At 49.5% G+C, this 20,051-nt stretch overlaps 2 protein-coding genes across 2 annotated transcripts; both read right to left on the reverse strand.

Annotated features, from left to right (window-relative positions):
* Positions 1–1,180: 1,180 nt before the first annotated feature.
* On the reverse strand, positions 1,181–4,471 carry LOC138838456 (PRAME family member 8-like). Its single transcript, XM_070037961.1, has 3 exons — positions 4,194–4,471; positions 2,550–3,128; positions 1,181–1,814 (listed from the first exon to the last, which is right to left on the reverse strand). Exons 1-3 carry the CDS (start codon positions 4,469–4,471, stop codon positions 1,181–1,183), a joined length of 1,491 nt encoding a protein of 496 aa, XP_069894062.1.
* A 9,140-nt stretch (positions 4,472–13,611) lies between these two features.
* Positions 13,612–16,670, reverse strand: LOC138838457 (PRAME family member 8-like). Its single transcript, XM_070037962.1, has 3 exons — positions 16,393–16,670; positions 14,983–15,546; positions 13,612–14,155 (listed from the first exon to the last, which is right to left on the reverse strand). Exons 1-3 carry the CDS (start codon positions 16,668–16,670, stop codon positions 13,612–13,614), a joined length of 1,386 nt encoding a protein of 461 aa, XP_069894063.1.
* Between the last annotated feature and the right edge of the window lie 3,381 nt (positions 16,671–20,051).

A 20,051-nucleotide genomic window follows, 5' to 3' on the forward strand; every position in this document is an offset into this window, starting at 1 on the left:
GCTCAAGCAAGAGCTCTACCACATGAGGCACAGTGCCCCTTCTGGTTTTCTGGTGGTTCAATGGAGATAAGAGGCTTTAGCTGGGCGCCGGTGGCTCACGCCTGTAATCCTAGCTTACTCAGGAGGCTGAGATCTGAGGATCAGGGTTCAAAGCCAGTCTGGGCAGGAAACTCCGTGAGACTCTTATCTCCAATAAACCACTAGAAAACCAGAAGTGGTGCTGTGGCTCAAGGGGTAGAGCACTTGCCTTGAGCTGGAAAGTGCAGGGACAGCGCCCAGGCTCAGAGTTCAAGCCCCACGACCGATCAAAAAAAAAAGTTTTGTGGACTTTCCTTCCCAGAGTAGCTTTGAACTGTGATCTTCAGATTTCAGCATTCTGAATAGCAAGGATTACAAGCCTGAGCTATTGGCACCAAGCTAAATTTTATTTTTCTTTTTTCACGCCTAAGGCATGTACTCAGGGCGTGGGCGCTGTCCCTCAGCTCTTCAGCTCAAGGCGAGTGCTCTACCAGTTGAGAGACAGAACCACTGGCCCATTTCAACTTTGGGCGAAGAAATAAAGTCTCACAGATGGGCTGGGAAGGTGGCTCAATGACAGAGTGCTTGCTTTGCATGCATGAGATTCTAGATCGATTCCTCAACACAACATAAGTAGAAAAGGCAGGAAGTGACCTTGTGGCTCATGGGGAGAAGTGCTAGCCTTGAGCTGAGGGACTGAGGGGCAGCGCCCAGGCCCAGAGCTCAAGCCCCACAAGAGGAAAAAAATCTCTCACAGACCTTCTTCTCTCAGCTGGTTTTGAATGGGGATGCTCAGATCTCAGCCTCCTGAGTAGCTAGGATTACAGGCATGAACCAAAGGCACTCTCCTTAAAATAACTTATTTATTGTCATGAAATAAAATGAACAGAGGAAGTCTCTCCATCAGGATGGGTTTATGTCCATATAACAATACAGGAACCAGGAATTCCCTCTTGTTCCACACAAGTTGACTGCATTCCACCCAGATTGCTTTGATGAGGACACAGGACACTGGAATCCATGGTGGCCAGAGCACCCCACATCACTTCCTGACAATGAAACTGGAGAGCAAAGGAACCTCTCCTCTCCTATATTTTCCCCGATAGGATGTACCAGTGTCCTAAAGGAGACATTCAGGTTCACTTCCAAACAACAGCATGAACTACTCAGGTGCACAAACCCCGCAGTAGTTAGACTCCCGTGTAAAGGAATATTCCTCTGTGACTACCCAGTGGCCACTGGGTGCCAGGCTATAGAACTGGTTCTTCTTACAGCCTGTGCATGAGTAAGTGCAGATCTGGACCTTATGGGCTGGCTGTAGGTTCCTCAAGATCTGCACCAAGCTCATACAAACCTGGGCAAATCTCTCCCTGTTGACTTCACATCCATAAAACAAACATTCGTGGTCATAGCTCTCCACAGGGGCCGGATACAGCCCTCGCTGTAACTGCCTCAGCCTGGCTGTGTGGCTCAGCAGGTTCTGCAGGGCAGCCAAGGACATGCAGTTCCCATAGATGCTGAAGAAGCTCAGCTGGGAGCACTGGCTCAGGCTGGGCAGGATGGCAGAGAGCTGGGCCTCAGTGATCCCACAGTGTTCCAAGGCCAGGGCCTCCAGGGTGCCAGACACTCTCTCCAGCAGAGCTTGGAGGGGCCCAGGACCCAAGTCACCCAAATTCACAGTCCTGAGACACAGGTGCTTGAGCTGACTGGTGCAGGGACACAGGGACAGACACCTCAGGTCTGCTTCATTCAGTGGACTTGAAATCAAAGACAGAGTGGTCAGAGGCTTGAGGGTCCTGAGGAGAGAGCAGAGAGACTGGGGTGAATGGTGGTGGTGAGCAGAGCAGACTCGGGTAGGAGATGGTCAGCAAAAGTTGTCCTACTGCATTGAGGGAGACCAACCACACGATGCTGCTGGCTGAGACCCCTGTCACTCCACCATCCCAGCCTGATGCCTGTCAGTGCCACCTGAGCCTGGCCCAGGCCACCACCCTCTCCTTTCCCCTCTGCTCACTGTCTGGACACAGCACTGGGCTTCCTGCCCACAGGGCCCAACCACCCATGCATCTGAGCATCGCAGCACAGCATCCTTTCCTGTTCCCCTTGCTTCCAGTTTCTATCCTGTGAGCTCAGACTTGCTTCCTATAGAGGAACTCACAGCCACTCACTTCGACATAGGACTCCACAGCGGGCTTCCTGCCCTGAGCACACTCCCAGCATGCACCCTGCTTCCTGACGTCATTGAAGACCAGGGCAGAACTAAGCAGCACCCTCAGGAGGAGGAGCCTCTTCCTGTGTCTCCTCAGTCCCCTCAGCCCCGCAGTCACCCCACACAGTTGAGCCCCTTTCATATCTACCCACCCCAAGTTCAGCTGAGCCCTGTGTGCTCACTGAGCTCTTCTGCTCAAGTCTACCTTTCTACCAATTTGAACCACTGCTTCACTTCCAGGTTGGGGGAGGAAAGGCAGATGACAATAGGTAAAAGTTTCTCAGACATTCCCCTCGTGCCAGCTTTGACTTAGGATCCTCACCTGAAGACCTTCTCCAGCTTCTCATGAGGGAAGAAGTCTTCACATTCATTAATTTGGCGATTTCCATGCAGCACCACCTCAGACAAGTATTTGAGTAAATTCTCCAAGATGCAAGAACAACATTCCATTTTCATCTTAGCCAAAGAAAACTTGCGAAGCTTTTTCATCTGGGCCTGATAAGGAACCATACTTTCCAGTGTTTTGTGATGCCAGAAATCATCCACAACCAGCTCCTGGATGGAGTCCAGATGAAGCACTCCAAGAGTGCTTTGTATTTTAGAGGTGGAGCCAGAGGTGGAGGCAAACAGAACCTTCAGCTTCTTAGAGCACAGCTGAACCTGGTCTCTTCTTGTCTCCACCCACTGGAGCACGTGGGCCAGCACACAATCCCAGGGGCCATGACTGATGGTGACATCCATGAATATCCTGAAGGGGGGCTCCTCCCTCAGGTCTGCACAGTGATTGGCTGCTGGCTTGTCAGTCAGGGCTGCTGCTGAGCAGGCTTGAGACATTGCTATGTACCCTGAGGTCCAGATGTTCAGGGACATATTCTGCAGATCTAACACTTGCAGTTTGCATCTACAGGGGAGACACAGGAAAATCTCAGAACAGACATGGCAGAACGGCCACATTCTGCTTCATCATTATTTGATCTAGCCAATATAACATACTATATTTCCTCCTCCTTTTTCCTAGTTTCTTTGTCTTTTTTCTTTTTATCGTGCATGAGTAATGGGGTCTGAATATATGGCATGGTTGCTGTCCGTTATGTTTTTCTACTCCAGGCTAGTTGTTCTACCATTTGAACCACACCTCAACTTTTTTTGGGGGGTAGGGGCAGGGGTGTCCGCTCATGGGGCCTGAACTCTGGGCCTGGGCGCTGTCCCTCAGCTCTTCAGCTCAAGGCTAGCGCTCTACCACTTGAGCCACAGAGCCACTTCCGGCTTTTTTCTTTTTGCTTATGTGGTGCTGAGGAATCGAACCCAGGGCCTCATGCATGCAAGGCAAGCGCTCTACCCCTGAGCCTCCTTCCTAGCCACTCACACCTCAACTTTTGGCTTGACGTTTTACTTTTTTTTTGTCAGTTGTAGGGTTTGAACTCCGAGCCTGAGTGCTGTCCCTAAGCTCTTTAGCTCAAGGCTAGTTCTGTCACTTGAGCCACAGGGGCAAGGAGTAAGAGACCCAGACTTTCCAGCCCAGGCTGGTTTTGAATCTAATTCTTGGATCTCAGCCTTCTGAGTAGCTAGGATTACACGAGTGAGCCACTGGGGCTAGGCTTTGGCTTTATTTGGATTAGAGATAAGAACCTCAGATACTTTATTACCCAGGTTGACTTTTCAAAATCTCAGCCACCTAAGTAGATAGGATTATAGGAGTACACCATTGAAATCAAACTTTTCCAAACCTTTCCCCACTCCCTCACCCATGGCCAACTGTAGGTGGCTATCTGGCAGCCATGCCTGCAGTCATCCATAGCAACCCCCCCATACCCAGAGGCCCACTTCCACAAGGAGCTCTGCAGGAATTCCTGGGATCCTCTGGACCCCAGGACTCCCCAGAGTCCACCATATTCTGGCTAACTCCAGTTTGTCTCATTCCTGGACTGCGGGGTCCTCCCTGGCCCCCAACCAAGGTCCCCCTTACCTGGGCCCCGCTCCCTGCTCAAGCAGCACATCAAGGCCCTCCAGGGTGACTTGTAAGATCTCCAGGTCAGCTGAGCCCACCAGGGCCCCCAGGGGGAGGCAGGCAAAGGGCCAGGCCTGCACCATGGCCTTCAGCACCTCCATGCGTCTCTTGGCAATCACCTCTCTGAACAGCGTGGAGAAGAGATCCAAAGGAAGGACGTCCAGAGCAGAGATGGCCAAGGCCTGGTCCTCTAGCAGGCTCTGCATGGCCAGCTGCCGCAGTGTGGGCAAGGACATGGTGCTCAGAGTGCTGGAGCTGCAGGGAGAGGGCCTGGGAGCACACAGGAAGAGGCAGCTTTAGTGGTTGAAGCTGAGAAGTCCCTTCTCAGAGAGAACTCATCTCACAGTCCACATCCCAACTCCAGCCATGGAGAGACGTCAGTTCACGCTCTTTCCACATAGCCCCGATGCCCCCCAAGCACAGCGCTGGAACACAGGGCAGCAGGATGCTCCCCACATAGACAGCCCCTAGCTCATCATGGTCCCATCCAGTTACAGCCACTACTCTGAGCTCAGCCCCAATTGTCAGGGATAAAGAGGAGCCTAAAGGTCAGCCCAAGCTCTGTGTGTGTGTGTGTGTCCTGTAACTTGAACTCAGGTCCTGAGACTTTACTTGGGGGCTAATATTAGTGCTCTACCACTTGAGCCATAGCTGCCTTTTTGTCATTTTCATGTTTAATTGAAGATCAAAGTATCAAAGACTCTCCTACCTGGGCTGTCTTGGCACACAGACCCTGAGATCTCAGCCTTCTAAGTAGCTAGGAGGACCAGAGGTATCAAAGAGCACATAAAACACCCTAGCTAATATACTTAAGATCTGGCCATCACTCAGAAGCGCTAAAAGAAAAGCCACAGGAATGTCAGCTGTCTAATCTCTGTCCTCTTTTCTATCCGGATGAGAACTACATGCAACAGGCACCATTGATTTTCAGTGTCACCACTGGTACTGAGCAATAGTAACACCAGGCACAGGTTGGTGCAGTGTATAGAAAGCTCCACCTCAGATGGAACCCTCACCCAAGACTGACAGAAAGACAGACTCACAGGGCTGCTCTTCTACCAGGATTTGCTCCCCACTGCCAGAGGAGCAGGGGGGTCGGAGGACATAGCTCTTGTGCTCCACCTTTCAGGAACTGCTCTGGCAGGGAGGTGGAGCTGTGCAGTGGGGGACCTGGGTTAGAACACAGGACCAACACAGAGAAAGAGAGTCTCCAAAACACCCAGAACTTTTCCTATAGCCACCCCCACAACCCACCCTCAGAAATGAATTACTATACAGAAGAGAGTCAAAAAGGGAGAGAAAGAGAGCATCCCCTACAGTATGGGGCTTGAACTCAATGCATTCTGTTTACCCTTAGCTTTCCTACCCAAGGCCGGCAGTCTTCCACCAGAACCACATATTCAATTCTGAAATTTTGCTGCTTACATGAAGAAAAGAATCTCAAGAACTAGAAATGTGGCTTAGTGGTAGAATGCTTGCATAGCACACGTGAAGCCCAGGGTTCCATTCCTCAGTACCACATCCACAGAAAACACAAAGTGGTGCTGTGGCTCAAGTGGCACAATGGTAACCTTGAGCAAAAGCAACTCAGGGACAGCTCCCAGGTCCTGACTTCTATCCGCAGGACTGGGAAAAAAAACCTCATGGATTTCTATCTGGGCTGGATCAGAACCACCTCCAATACCAGTCTAAAGTTCGTGGTATAAACCTCTGGTATCTGACTGGATTTATTGGTGCTTAAATTTGTATTGCTTTTTGTGCTTGCACTAGAGATTGACCTTTAAATCCTGGGTGCTCTTCCTGTGGGCTGGTCAAAGCCAGTGCTCCACCACTTGACTCACAGCTCCAATCAAGGTGTATTTTTTTTTTTTGGTCGGTAGTGGGACTTGAACTCTGGGCCTGGGCACTGTCCCTCAGCTCTTCAGCTCAAGGCGAGCGCTCTACCACTTGAGCTACAGCGCCACTTCCGGTTTTCTGGTGGTTTATTGGAGATAGGAGTCTCACAGTCTCTCCTGCCCAGGCTGGCTTTGAACCGCGATCCTCAGATCTCAGCCTCCTGAGTAGCTAGGATTACAGGCGTGAGCCACCAGCGCCCGGCAAGGTGTATTTATTTTTGAGGAGATCAGAACCTTCTCCACCCAGAATATCCTGTTACTTGGATTCTTCACTCTTAGCTAACCTCAAGTTGACAGGATTACAAACAAGAGCCACAGATTCCTGATTTGAACTCCATCTTTAACTTATCAAAATTGAGGCTTGGTCTAGTGGCTCCCACCTGAAAGCCCAGCTCCTGTGGAGTAGAAATTGAGAGAATTGAAGTCCTATCCCGTCATTTACCAACCACCTGGCATGCTGGTTCTTATCTGTCATCCCATATTGCCAAGCCTGAATGAGTGGGGGTCTGGGGGCTCCTAGCTGCTCAGGAGGCTGAGATCTGAGGATCCAGGCTCAAAACCAGCTTGAGCAGGAAAGTCTGTGAGAGTCTCATCTTCAATTGACCACCAAAAACTGGAAGTAGTGCTGTGGGAGAGTGCTACTTTTGAGCAAAAAGATCTCAGGGACAGCATCCAGGCCTCTACTACAAGCTCCACATCTTTTTTTTTTTTTTTTTTTTAAAAGCATGGATGTTTGGATCAGAGTCTGAGTGTTCAGGTAAAATATTGAGACTCTATTTAAAGCTGGAAGAGAAGTTGTGTCTTTAGGAGAATAGTGAAAGCCTTGAAGGAAAAAGTTGAACGACAATGTCCCAGATCTTAATTTCAAGCTCTAGTACTGGTACAAACAATAATAAAGTAGAAAATTATTAAAAAATTCCAAGGTAGGCGCCGGTGGCTCACTTGTAATCTAGCTCCTAAAGAGCCTACGATCTGTGGAACACAGTTCAAAGCCAGTCTAGGAGGAAAAGTCTGAGACTCTTTTTCCCCCCTACAGTGAAGGGCTTTGAACTCTAGGCCTGGCTCTGTCCTTCACCATTTCAGCTCAATGCTAATGCTCTACCACTTGAGCCACAGCGCCATGTCTGATTTTCTGAGCGGTTTATTGGAGATATTAGGCACACAGACTTTTCTTACCCGGGCTGCTTTTGACCCTGATCCTCAGATCTCAGCCTCCTGAGTAGTAAGGATTTCAGTTGTGAGCCACCCATGTCTGATAAGTCTGTGACTATGTTCAAAAACACAAAAAAGCTGGAAGTAGATCTGTGGATCAAGAGGTAGATAGCCTTGAGGGAAAAAATCAGGACAGTGCCAAGGCCCTGAGTTCAAGCCTCAAAATTGGCACATATACACACACACAAAACCAACCCCAGGGAATGGTAATGTGGCTTAGTAGTAGAGTGCTTGCCTAGCATGCATGAATCGAGCCCTGCATTCCATTCCTCAATACCACAGACACAGAAAATCAAAAGTGTTGCTGTGGCTCAAAGTGGTAGAGTGCTAGCCTTGAGCAAAAGAAGCTCAGGGACAATGCCCAGACCCTGAGTTCAAGCCCCAGGACAAGCACAAAAGAAGAGGTCCAAATCACAATACTCTGGCATACTGGACCTACAGTCACCCTGGCACTGGCTGAGGGAAATGCTGGGGGTTCCTCATGGAGATAGGGACTTACCAGATGTGGACAGATCAGCAGGGCTCTCTGAAGGGAGCAGGCACAGGCAGTGACTCCACTTACCAGGATTCTCAACTCCCCTCTGAAGCTTTATTCCCCCTGTCTACTGGTCCTACCCTTGGCCAACTCCCAGTGTCCAATCAGAAAGCAGCATCTGCTCAGTCCTGAAGCTCCACCCACTTGATCCTGATTGGATTTCTGCCTGGTCCAGAGGGTCCTGCAGGAAAGGGGGAGGGGAGGGAGAATGAAAGTTTAACACCCAGTCCTGACTTCTGTGCACTGCAATGCTTGTGCTTCCCTCACTCCTCTGTGTCCTTCAAGTCCAAGTGTGTGAGACAGACATGCTTGCTCTGCTCTCCACCACAGGCGGTAGATGTTTTGCCTCTAGCTAGGAGGCCCATAGTCACTGACAAAGATAATCTGGCTCTTTGTGTGTGTGTGTGTGTGTGTGTGTGTGTGTGTGTGTGTGAGAGAGAGAGAGAGAGAGAGAGAGAGAGAGAGAGAGAGAGAGAGAGAGAGAGAGAGAGAGATTCAGACAGACAAACAGAGAGACAGACACAGACACACACACACACACACAGACACAAACACAGAGAGTGTGTGTACTGGGGCTTAATCTCAGTATCTCACACACTGTCCCTTCAGTTTTGCAGATCAAGCTTAGCACTCTGCTCTACCACTTGAGCTACGCCTCCACTTCAGGCTTTTTGGAGGTTAAAATTGGAGATAATAGTCTTCAGGAAACCAGGCACAGGTGCCTCAAGCCTGTAATCCTAGCTATTCAGGAGGCTGAGATCTGAGGATCATGGTTCCAAGCCAGCCTGGGTAGTGAAGGCCTGAGACTCTCATATCCAAATAACCAAATAACCACCAGAAAACAGGAAGTGGCACGGGGCTTCAAGTAGTAGAGTCCTTGTTTTTTTGCTAAAGAGCTCAAGGACAGTGCCCAGGCCCAAACTTTAAGCCCCTGGACCATGGAGAAAACAAAAAACAACAACAACAAAAAAAAAAAAACAGGCTTCAGGCATCTGGGAAGGTGGCTTACTGGTAGAGTGCTTGCCTAGCATGCATGAAGGCATGGGTTCAATTCCTCAGCACCACATACACAGAAAAAGGCAGAAGTGGTAGAGTGCTAGCCTTGCGCACAAAGAAGATCAGGGACTGTGCTCTGTCCAGGACTTCAAGGCCTAGGACTGGCAAAAAAAAAAAAAAAAAAAAAATTCTTCAGGACATTTTTCCTTATCTGGGCTGGTGTCCAACCTGGATAATCACATCTCAGCCTCCTGAGTGACAGAATTATAGTCCTGAGCCACTAGCACTCAGATGATAAGTTTTCTGTGCGTTTAAGGGGAGAAATAAAGTGATCTTGTTTATCTGAGGTTTGTTTTTGGTTTTGGTTTTAGCTTTTTGCTTTTGCCTGATAAATGCACCCAAACTCAGTATGGCAGTTTACTGCTAGACTCTCAGCTGTTAGGGATGCTTAAGGGGGAATTACTTGCAGAATGGCTTAGTACTACATTCTGATATCTTGTTTTGGTTAAACAAACCAACAAATAATGAAAACAAAACTATAAGCCAAACAACATGGCTCCCGCCTGAATCTTAGCTACTCACGTAGTGGAGTTCCAAGGATTGAAGTTCAAAACAAGGCTGGGAAGAAAAGTGTGAGACATTTTCTTGTTGTTGTTTTTACTGTCCTCACGCTGGGCCTGGGCAATATTACTCAGCACTTCAGCTCCAAGCGAGCCCGCTCTACCACTTGAGCCACAGCACCAATTCTGGTTTTCTGAGTGGTTTATTGGAGATAAGAATCTCCTGCACTTTCCTTCCTGGGCTGGCTTTGAACTTCCATCCTCAGATCTCAGGCTCCTCAGTAGCTAGGATTACAGGCAAGAGCCACCAAGACCTGGCTGTGAGACTCTTACAACCCATTAATCAAGAGGATTATGCCCTGAACTCCAAGCCAAACAACAGAGAGGCAGAGAGAAGGATAGGGAGGCAGAGAGGGGGAGAGACAGATAGTGAGGGGGCAGAGAGGGAAAAAAGGAGGAGGAGAAGGGAGGAAGAGGAGGAAGAGGAGCAGGAAGAGGAGAGAGAGAAAGAAAGAGAGGGAGAGAGATAAGAATCTGGCTATATTATTCTGGAGAAATGCTATCAGGATACACTGGACTACAAATCATATATTTTGTTTAGTTTTGGTTTGGTTTTTTTGTTGGAGGAGGGGGGTGGGGTCCAGTCGTGGGGCCTGAACTCTGGGCCTGGGCGCTGTCACTCAGCACTTCAACTCAAGGCTAGCGCTCTAGCACTTGAGCCATAGCACCACTTCTGGCTTTTTTTTTTTTTTTTTTTTTTGCTTATGGGGTGCTGAGGAATCCAATCCAGGGCCTCATGCATGCAAGGCAAGCGCTGTACAACTGAGCCACCTTCCCAGCCCCAAATCATATATTTTTGTTGTTGTTCTTTGGTTTTGGTTTTGTTTATTTGCCAGTCCTAGGGCTTGAATTCAGGGCCTGGGCACAGTCCCTGAGCTTCTTTTGCTCAAAGCTAGCACTCTACCACTTGAGCCACAGCACCACTTTCAGCTTTGTTTATGTGGTACTGAGGAATTGAACCCAGGGCTTCATGCATGCTAGGCAAGCAGTCTACCACTAAGCCACCTTCCCAGCCCCCTGTACAATCTTTGGCACTTCAGAAAATAATTCAGCACTCCTTTCTATTTTAGCACATGTCATGTCTGTCTGTGCTTGAGTTAGATGCTGGGGTGTTGTGCTGCCAGTCAGGATCTCCACACTGAGCCATGTCCACAAGGCCTTCCTCCTTTCCTTCCTTCCTCTTCTCCTTGCTTCCTCCATGTGATTCTTTCTTCCATTCTCATCTCTTTCTAGAACTCCAGTGACATCTTGATTGCTTTGTACTTCTGAAGCCTTCTCTGCCTATTGAACTGCAGAGAACCTCTTTGGTGTGTTGGTTCTGGGGAATCCAGCATGCCAGAACACCTGCCCTTGGGGTCAGACCCCTGGAGAGTGGCTGTGACTGCAGTCAGGCTCTTCACCACACAGCATCCTGGCTGTGGTCACAGCAGCCTGGATCCTGTTCCATCCACATGGTCCTCTCCTTTGAGGCTGTCCCAACCCGAATGTCTCCAGCAGTTCTCAGGTGTAGCCATTTGCTCTCTCCTCAGGTCCCTGAGGAGCCCCTTGGAGTTTTTCATTGCTGCAGTCAGCTGATGGTAGGGCAGCGTCCTTGTGCTGGGCATTGGCTGTGGCACCATGGCTCTGAGGAACTCCCCAGAGTCTGGGTCACAGGCCTAAGAATACATCATATCCCTGCCTCCACTCTGACTGGGGGGATCCCAGGTTGGCCATTTGCCCCACAGGTGGGCACAAGACCTGGAAGTTTTTAGGTGACAATGAGAGCCAGTCCCTAGAGCAAGGCCCTCCTTCCCAGAGCCCCTCCCTGCTGGCCAGATGCCAAAGCCCTGGACACTCCTCACAGTTGCCTCAGGAGCCTCAGGTGTGGGCTTTGTGTGTGCTGACAACAGGCTTCTCTGCACTAGGCCGGCCTCTCCTGCCCCCTGCTGGTCAGACTCTGCAAGGTGTCTTCACCACAGCTGTGTCCCCACCTCCCCATGCTGCCTGCCACCCTGGGGGCTTCCAGCCCCTCTTGTATTCAACCAGGTGTGGAAAAGGAAGATGCTGCATTGTGAATGATGATAGGTCTGGGGAGGTTGAGGAATCACTCCAGTGATTCAGAGGTGGATGTCAGCTTCACCATGTGTAGTGTGGTGAGCTGGCACTCAGGGCTGCAGCAAGGTGTGGAAGGCCTCACAGCCCCTGTGGTGAAGCAGTCTGGCCCCAAGTGAGTTAGTGGGCTCCATGGTCAGTGCTCAATGCACAGGTGCCAGCGGCTTCCTGTAGTCATGTCACAGCAGGAAATCAGTCACAGGTTCTCCACTGCACCTGGATTTGGACAGGACTCCTTTCCTTTTTTTTAATCTTTACTTTTTCTGCCAATCCTGGACTTGAATTCAGGGACAGGCCACCTTCCCTGAGCCTCTCTCTGCTCAAGGCTACACTCTACCACTTGAGCCCCAGCACCACTTGAGGCTTTTTCTGTGTGTGTGGTACTGAGGAATTGAACCCAGGGTTTCATGTATGCTAGGCAAGCACTCTACCACTGAGTCACATTCCCAGACGTAGGACTAGGTTTCTATCAAAGACTCATGAGCACCATATTTTCTTCTTTATGCAGGTACTGAGGATTGAATTGAGGGCTTGGTTCTGTCCCTTCGCCTTTTCCCCCTTGGCTGTCAGTCACTCTGCCACTTGACCCAGCTCCAAGTCTGAGGTTTTGTCTGTCCTCACAAAAGGCTTATGGGAGATAAGCAACTCAAGGATTTTCTTCCTGGGCTGCCTGGAAACTGCCATCCTCAGGACTCACTCTCCTGTGTACCTAGGATTACAGATATCAACTACTGGTGCCTAAGCTTCACTAGTAATTCGGCTTTATTTTTATTGTTGTTGTTCATGGGGCATGCACTCTGGACCTGGGCACTGTTCCTGAGCAAGTCAGCTCAAGCAAGAGCCCTACTACTTGAAGCACAGTGTCCCTTCTGGTTTTCTGGTGGTTCCATGGAGATAAGAGTTTTGTGGGCTTTCCCTCTGAGACTAGCTTTGAACTGTGATCTTCAGATCTCAGCATTCTGAATAGCTAGGATTACAGGCCTGAGCTACTGGCACCCAGCTTAATTTTTCTTGTTCTGTTTTCAGTCCTAAGGGATGAACTCAGGGCCTGGACAGTATCCCTCAGCTTTTTGTTTGTTTTTTTGTATGTTTGTATTTTTTGGTCTGTCGTGGGGCTTGAACTCTGGGTATGGGCACTGTCACTCAGCTCTTCAGCTCAAGGTGAGTGCTCTACCACTTGAGCTCGAGTGCCACTTCCGGTTTTCTGGTGGTTTATTGAAGATAAGAGTTTCACAGACTTTCCTGCCTGGGCTGGCTTTGAACCAATATTCCCAGATGTCAGCCTCCTGAGTAGCTAGGATTACAGGCATGGCAATCGGCGGGTGGCTCCCTCAGATTTTTTGCTCAAGTCAAGTCTTGCACACATTTGAACCACTGGCCTATTTCAACTTTGGGCGAAGAAATAAAGAAAACTGAAGACAAAAGTCTCACAGAGGGGCTGAGAAGGTGGCGCAACATAAGTAGAAAAGGCAGGAAGTGACGCTGTGGCTCATGGGGAGAAGTGCTAGCCTTGAGCTGAGGGACTGAGGGACAGCGCCCAGGCCCAGAGCTCAAGCCCCACAAGAGGAAAAAAAAGAAAAAAACCTCTCACAGACCTTCTTGTCTCAACTGGCTTTGAATGGGGATTTTCAGATCTCAGCCTCCTGAGTAGCTAGGATTACAGGCGTGAACCAAAGGCACTCTCCTTACAATAACTTATTTATTGTCATAAAACAAAATGAACAGAGGAAGTTTCTCCATCAGGATGGGTTTATGTCCATATAACAATTCAGGAACCAGGAATTCCCTCTTGTTCCACACAAGTTGAATGCATTCCACCCAGATTGCTTTGATGAGGACACAGGACACTGGAATCCATGGTGGCCAGAGCACCCCACATCACCTTCCTGACAATGAAACTGGAGAGCAAAGGAACTTGTCCTCTCCTATATTTTCCCTTATGGAATGGCCGAGGGTTTGTGTTCCCACTAGGATGTACCAGTGTCCTAAAGATGACATTCAGGTTCACTTCCAAACAACAGCATGAACTACTCAGGTGCACAAACCCCGCAGTAGTTAGACTCCCGTGTAAAGGCATATTCCTCTGTGACTACCCAGTGGCCACTGGGTGCCAGACTATAGAACTGGTTCTTCCTACAGCCCGTGCATGAGTAAGTACAGATCTGGACCTTATGGGCTGGCTGTAGGTTCCTCAGGATCTGCACCAAGCTCACACAAACCTGGGCAAATCGCTCCCTGTTGACTCTGCATCCATACAACAAACATTCGTGGTCATAGCTCTCCACAGGGGCCGGATACAGCCCTCGCTGTAACTGCCTCAGCCTGGCTGTGTGGCTCAGCAGGTTCTGCAGGGCAGCCAAGGACATGCGGTTCCCATAGATGCTGAAGAAGCTCAGCTGGGAGCACTGGCTCAGGCTGGGCAGGATGGCAGAGAGCTGGGCCTCAGTGATCCCACAGTGCTCCAACGCCAGGGCCTCCAGGGTGCCAGACACTCTCTCCAGCAGAGCTTGGAGGGGACCAGGACCCAAGTCACCCAAATACACAGTCCTGAGACGCAGGTGCTTGAGCTGACTGGTGCAGGGACACAGGGACAGACACCTCAGGTCTGCTTCATTCAGTGGACTTGAACTCAAAGACAGAGTGGTCAGAGGATTGAGGGTCCTGAGGAGAGAGCAGAGCAGACTCAGGTGAATGGTGGTGGTGAGCAGAGCAGACTCGGGTAGGAGATGATCAGCAAAGGTTGTCCTGCTGCACCGAGGGAGACCAACCACACGATGCTGCTGGCTGAGACCCCTGTCACTCCACCATCCCAGCCTGATGCCTGTCAGTGCCACCTGAGCCTGGCCCAGGCCAGCACCCTCTCCTTTCCCCTCTGCTCACTGTCTGGACACAGCACTGGGCTTCCTGCCCGCAGGGCCCAACCACCCATGCATCTGAGCATCGCAGCACAGCATCCTTTCCTGTTCCCATTGCTTCCAGTTTCCATCCTGTGAGCTCAGACTTGCTTCCTATAGAGGAACTCAAAGCCACTCACTTCAACATAGGACTCCACAGTGGGCTTCCTGCCCTGAGCACACTCCCAGCATGCACCCTGCTTTCTGACGTCATTGAAGACCAGGGCAGAACTAAGCAGCACCCTCAGGAGGAGGAGCCTCTTCCTGTGTCTCCTCAGTCCCCTCAGCCCCGCAGTCACCCCACACAGTTGAGCCCCTTTCATATCTACCCACCCCAAGTTCAGCTCAGCCCTGTGTGCTCACTGAGCTTTTCTGCTCAAGTCTACCTTTCTACCAATTTGAACCACTGCTTCACTTCCAGGTTGGGGGAGGAAAGGCAGATGATAATAGATAAAAGTCTCATAGACATTCCTGTCCCTGCAAGTGTTGACTTAGGATCCTCACCTGAAGAACTCGTTGAGGTTTTCATAACAGAATAAGCCTTCACGTACATTGATTAGGCGATTTTCCTGTACCAGCACCTCAGACAAGTATTTGTGTAAATTCTCCAAGGTGCAAGAACATTCCATTTTCATAGTAGCCAGAGAAAGCACACGAAGGTTCTTCATGTGGCCCAGATAAGGAATCATACTTTCCACTGTTCTGAGATGCCATAAATCATCCACAACCAGCTCCTGGATGGAGTCCAGATGAAGCATTCCAAGAGTGCTTTGTATTTTAGAGGTGGAGGCAAACAGAACCTGCAGCTTCTTAGAGCACAGCTGAACCTGGCCTCTTCTTGTCTCCACCCACTGGAGCAAGTGGACCAACACACAATCCCAGGGGCCATCACTGATGGTGACATCCATGAATATCCTGAAGGGGGGCTCCTCCCTCAGGGCTGCACAGTGATTGGCTGCTGACTTGTCAGTCAGGGCTGCTGCTGAGCAGGCTTGAGACATTGCTATGTACCCTGAGGTCCAGATGTTCAGGGACATATTCTGCAGATCTAACACTCGCAGTTTGCATCTACAGGGGAGACACAGGACAGTCTCAGAACAGACATTGCAGAACGGCCACATTCTGCTTCACCATTATTTGATCCCTCCAATCAATCTAGCGGACTATGTTTTCCCCTGCTTTTTCCTAGTTTGGATCTTTCTGTCTTTTTTCTTTTTATTGTGCAGGAGTGGGGCCTGAAGACCGGGCATGGATGCTGTCCAATACATTTTTCTACTCCAGGTAGTTGTTCTACCATTTGAATCACACCCCCACTTTTGGCTTTCCCTTTTCCTTTTTTTGTTGTTGGTGGTAGGGTATGAAGGATAGGCCTGAGTGCTGTTCCTAAGCTCTTCATCTCAAGGCTAGTGCTCTATCTCATGAGCCACAGGGCCAAGTGCTAAGAGTCTCAGACTTTCCTGCTGAAGCTGGCTTTGAACCGTGATTCTCAGATCTCAGCGTCCTGATTACCTAGGATTACAGGAGTGAGCCACTGGCTCACAGTTTTGGCCTCATTTTGATTAAATAGAGATAGGAACCTCAGACATTCTCTTGCCCAGGCTCACATTTCAACATGTCAGCCACCTAAGTAGTTAGGATAACAGGACTGCGCCACTGACATCATGAATCTTTCCACAAACATTCCTAACTCCATCACCCACGGCCTGACGTATTTGGGGATCTGGCAGCCATGGCTGCTGCCATCCTCACCAACCCTCCACACCCAGGGACACTGTTCTACAAGGAGCTCTACAGGAATCCCTGGGATCCCTGACCCCAAGTCTCTTGTGAGACCACTCCACTATCCCTGATTCTGGTTTGTCTCATCCCTGGACTCCGGGGTCCTCCCTGGCCCCCAACCTGGGTCCCCCTTACCTGGGCCCCGCTCCCTGCTCAAGCAGCACATCAAGGCCCTCCAGGGTGACTTGTAAGATCTCCAGGTCAGTTGAGCCCACCAGGGCCCCCAGGGGGAGGCAGGCAAAGGGCCAGGCCTGCACCATGGCCTTCAGCACCTCCATGCGTCTCTTGGCAACCACCTCTCTGAACAGCGTGGAGAAGAGATCCAAGGGAAGGACGTCCAGAGCAGAGATGGCCAAGGCCTGGTCCTCTAGCAGGCTCTGCATGGCCAGCTGCCGCAGTGTGGGCAGGGACATGGTGCTCAGAGTGCTGGAGCTGCAGGGAGAGGGCCTGGGAGCACACAGGAAGAGGCAGCTTTAGCGGTTGAAGCTGAGAAGTCCCTTCTCAGAGAGAACTCATCTCAAAGTCCACATCCCGACTCCAGCCATGGGGAGAGATGTCAGTTCATGTTCTTTCCACATAGCCCCGATGCCCGCCCCCCCACGCACAGCGCTGGGACAGAGGGCAGCAGGATGCTCCCCACATAGACAGCCTCAAAAGCTCACCATGGTCCCATCCAGTTCCAGCCACTACTCTGAGCTCAGGGCCCAATTGTCAGGGATAATGAGGAGCCTAAAGGTCAGCCCAAGCTCTGTGTGTGTGTGTGTGTGTGTGTGTGTGTGTTCGTGTGTGTGTTCGTGTGTATGTGTGTGTGTCTTGTGCCTTGAACTCAAGTCCTGGCACTTTCTTTGGGAGCTAATATCAGTGCTCTTCCACTTGAGCCATAGCTGCCTTTCTGTCATTTTCATGTTTAATTGAAGGTCAAGGTATCAAAGACTCTCCTGCCTGGGTTGTCTTGGAACCCCGACTCTCAGATCTCAGCCTTCTGAGTTAACAAGGAGGAGAGAAGTTAGCCAAGGACACATGACACACCCCAGCTTGTTGTCTTAAGGTCTGGCCATCACTCAAAAGTGCTACAAGACCCAATATATAAGTGGGCTAAAGACTTAAAGAGAAACTTCTCTGAAGAAGAAAGAAGGATAGTCAATAGACACATGAAGAAATGCTCAACTTCTCTAGCCATAAAAGAAATGCAAATCAAAACAACATTGAGATACCACCTCACTCCAGTTAGAATGGCAAAAATCAAGAAATCTAACAACATCCGGGCGCTGGTGGCTCACGCCTGTAATCCTAGCTACTCAGCAGGCTGAGATCTAAGGATTGCGGTTCAAAGCCAGCCCTGGCAGGAGAGACCATGAGACTCCTATCTCCAATAAACCACCAGAAAACTGGATGTGGCCCTGTAGCTCAAGTGGTAGAGCGCTCGCCTTGAGCTGAAGAGCTGAGGGACAGCGCCCAGGCCCAGAGTTCAAGCCCCACGACCGACCAAAAAAAAAAAAAAAAAGAACTCTAAAAACAACAGATGCTGGAGGGGATGTGGACAGAAGGGAACCTTACTGCATTGTTGGTGGGAGTGTAAACTTGTTCAACCACTTTGGAAAGCAGTATGGAGGTTCCTCAAAAGACTCCACGTAGAGCTCCCCTATGACCCAACAATCACACTTTTGGGCATTTACCCAAATGTTCACAAACAAGACCACACTACAGCTACCAGCATGACTATGTTTATTGCAGCATTATTTACCATAGCTAAGATATGGAACCAACCCAGATGCCCCTCAGTACATGAATGGATCAAGAAAATGTGGTACATTTACACAATGGAATTCTATGCCTCCATCAGAAAGAATGACATTGCCCCATTTGTTAGGAAATGGAAAGACTTGGGAAAAATTATATTAAGTGAAGTAAGCCAAGCCCAAAGAAACATAGGTCCCATAGTTTCCCTTATTTGCAATATCTAGTATATGTATGAGTCAAGCAGAAAAGGTCAGATAATGTGATGTTAGGAAAATGAACCCTTAGATATGTATTTTAATGGTTTTTTCTTTCATGCATTTGTTTCTAACGCATTTATAAGATTATTTCTTTGTTGTTTTGTATGTCCCTCCCCCACAATATAACCCCTCCTTTCACTATATTTATGTCGGTATAATTTGTGGAGGAGATGGAGAAAAACAAGTCGTTTAAGTATACAGGTGGACCTGTTGCAACAATGATAAGTACAAGTTGTCATGTGGACAACAAACTTTACAACATTGGTGGGGGGGGAGGATTGGGTGGGGGGGTGGGGAGGGGAGGCTGGGAAGGGATGTGAAGGGTAAACAAAGGAGGAGGCTGCAATGCTTGATAAGAAATGTACACATTATCTTGCCCATGTAATTATAACCCCTCTGTACAGTATGTTCACAAAAACTAAAAAGAAAATTTTTTTTTAAAAAGTGCTACAAGAAATCCACAGGAATGGCAGCTGCCCAGTCTCTGTCCTCTTTTCCTTCTAAGATATCCCGGCCTATCTGGATGAGGACTACAGGCAATAGGCACCGTTAGTATGCAGTGTCACCACTGTTACTGAGCAATAGTAACGCCAGGCACAGGCTGGTGTGGTGTATAGAAAGCAGCACCTCTGAGATGGAACCCTCACCCAAGGCTGACTCTGAGACTCACTGGACTGCTCTTCCCCCCAGAAGATGTTCCCCACTGCCTGAGGAGCAGGGGGGTGGGGTACACAGATCAGGACAAGGCTTCACCATCCCGGAACTGCTCTGGCAGCGAGGTGGAGCTGTGGGGTGGGGGTCCCCAGCACCTAGGAGGACCTGGGTTAGAACACAGGACCAACACAGAAAAAGAGAATCTCCAAAACACCCAGAACTTCTCCTATAGCCACTCCCCACACACACCCTCTGAAATGAAATACTATATAGAGGAAAAAGAGAAAAGAGAGAGAAAGCCAGCATCCCCCGGAGTATGGGGCTTGAACTCAATGTGTCTTGTTTACCCTTAGCTTTCCTACCCACAGCTGGCAGTCCTCCACCAGAACCACATATCCAATTCTGAAATTTTGCTGCTTACACGAAGAGAAGAATCTCAAGGATTGGAAATGTGGCTTAGTGGTAGAGTGCTTGCATAGCACGCATGAAGCCCAGGGTTCCATTCCTCAGTACCACATCCACAGAAAACCCAAAGTGGTGCTGTGGCTCAAGTGGCACAATGGTAACCTTAAGCAAAAGCAACTCAGGGACAGCTCCCAGGCCCTTACTTCCATCCTCAGGACTGGGAAAAAAATAAAGCCTCATTGAGTTTTTTTCTGGGCTGGATATATACCACCTTATATATCAGTCTCCTGAGTAGCTAGGGTTAGTGTATAAAGCACTGGTATCTGACTGGTTTATTGATGGTTCAAATTTCTTTTTTTTTTTTTTGGCCAGTCATGGGGCCTGAGCTCTGGGCCTGGGCACTGTCCCTCAGCTCTTCAACTCAAGGCTAGCACTCTACCACTTGAGCCACAGCGCCACTTCTGGCTTTTTCTGCTTATGTGGTGCTGAGGAATCGAACCCAGGGCCTCATGCATGCAAGGCAAGCACTCTACCACTAAGCCACCTTCCCAGCCCGGTGGTTTAAATTTCTATTGCTTTTTGTGCTTGCACTAGAGATTGACCTTAAAGGCCTGGGTGCTGTTCCCGAGGGCTGGTCAAAGCCAGTGCTCTACCACTTGAGTCACAGCTCCAGTCAAGGTTTATTTATTTTTGAGTAGATCAGGAACTACTCCACCCAGAATATCCTGTTACTTGGAT

The sequence above is a fragment of the Dipodomys merriami genome, unplaced genomic scaffold (genome assembly GCF_024711535.1).
Source record: "Dipodomys merriami isolate MVZ:Mamm:240054 unplaced genomic scaffold, mDipMer1.0.p SCAF_28, whole genome shotgun sequence".
Taxonomy (NCBI): domain Eukaryota; kingdom Metazoa; phylum Chordata; class Mammalia; order Rodentia; family Heteromyidae; genus Dipodomys; species Dipodomys merriami.

Excerpts from the sequence above, each read along its gene's own strand:
- LOC138838456 (XM_070037961.1), bottom strand. The coding sequence starts at position 4,471 with ATGTCCTTGCCCACACTGCGGCAGCTGGCCATGCAGAGCCTGCTAGAG. Across the intron at positions 3,129-4,193 it reads GAGCAGGGAGCGGGGCCCAG|ATGCAAACTGCAAGTGTTAG; the intron begins GTAAGGGGGACC and ends TCTCCCCTGTAG. Across the intron at positions 1,815-2,549 it reads AAGCTGGAGAAGGTCTTCAG|GACCCTCAAGCCTCTGACCA; the intron begins GTGAGGATCCTA and ends CTCTCTCCTCAG.
- LOC138838457 (XM_070037962.1), bottom strand. The coding sequence starts at position 16,670 with ATGTCCCTGCCCACACTGCGGCAGCTGGCCATGCAGAGCCTGCTAGAG. Across the intron at positions 15,547-16,392 it reads GAGCAGGGAGCGGGGCCCAG|ATGCAAACTGCGAGTGTTAG; the intron begins GTAAGGGGGACC and ends TCTCCCCTGTAG. Across the intron at positions 14,156-14,982 it reads AACCTCAACGAGTTCTTCAG|TCAGCTCAAGCACCTGCGTC; the intron begins GTGAGGATCCTA and ends TCCCTGCACCAG.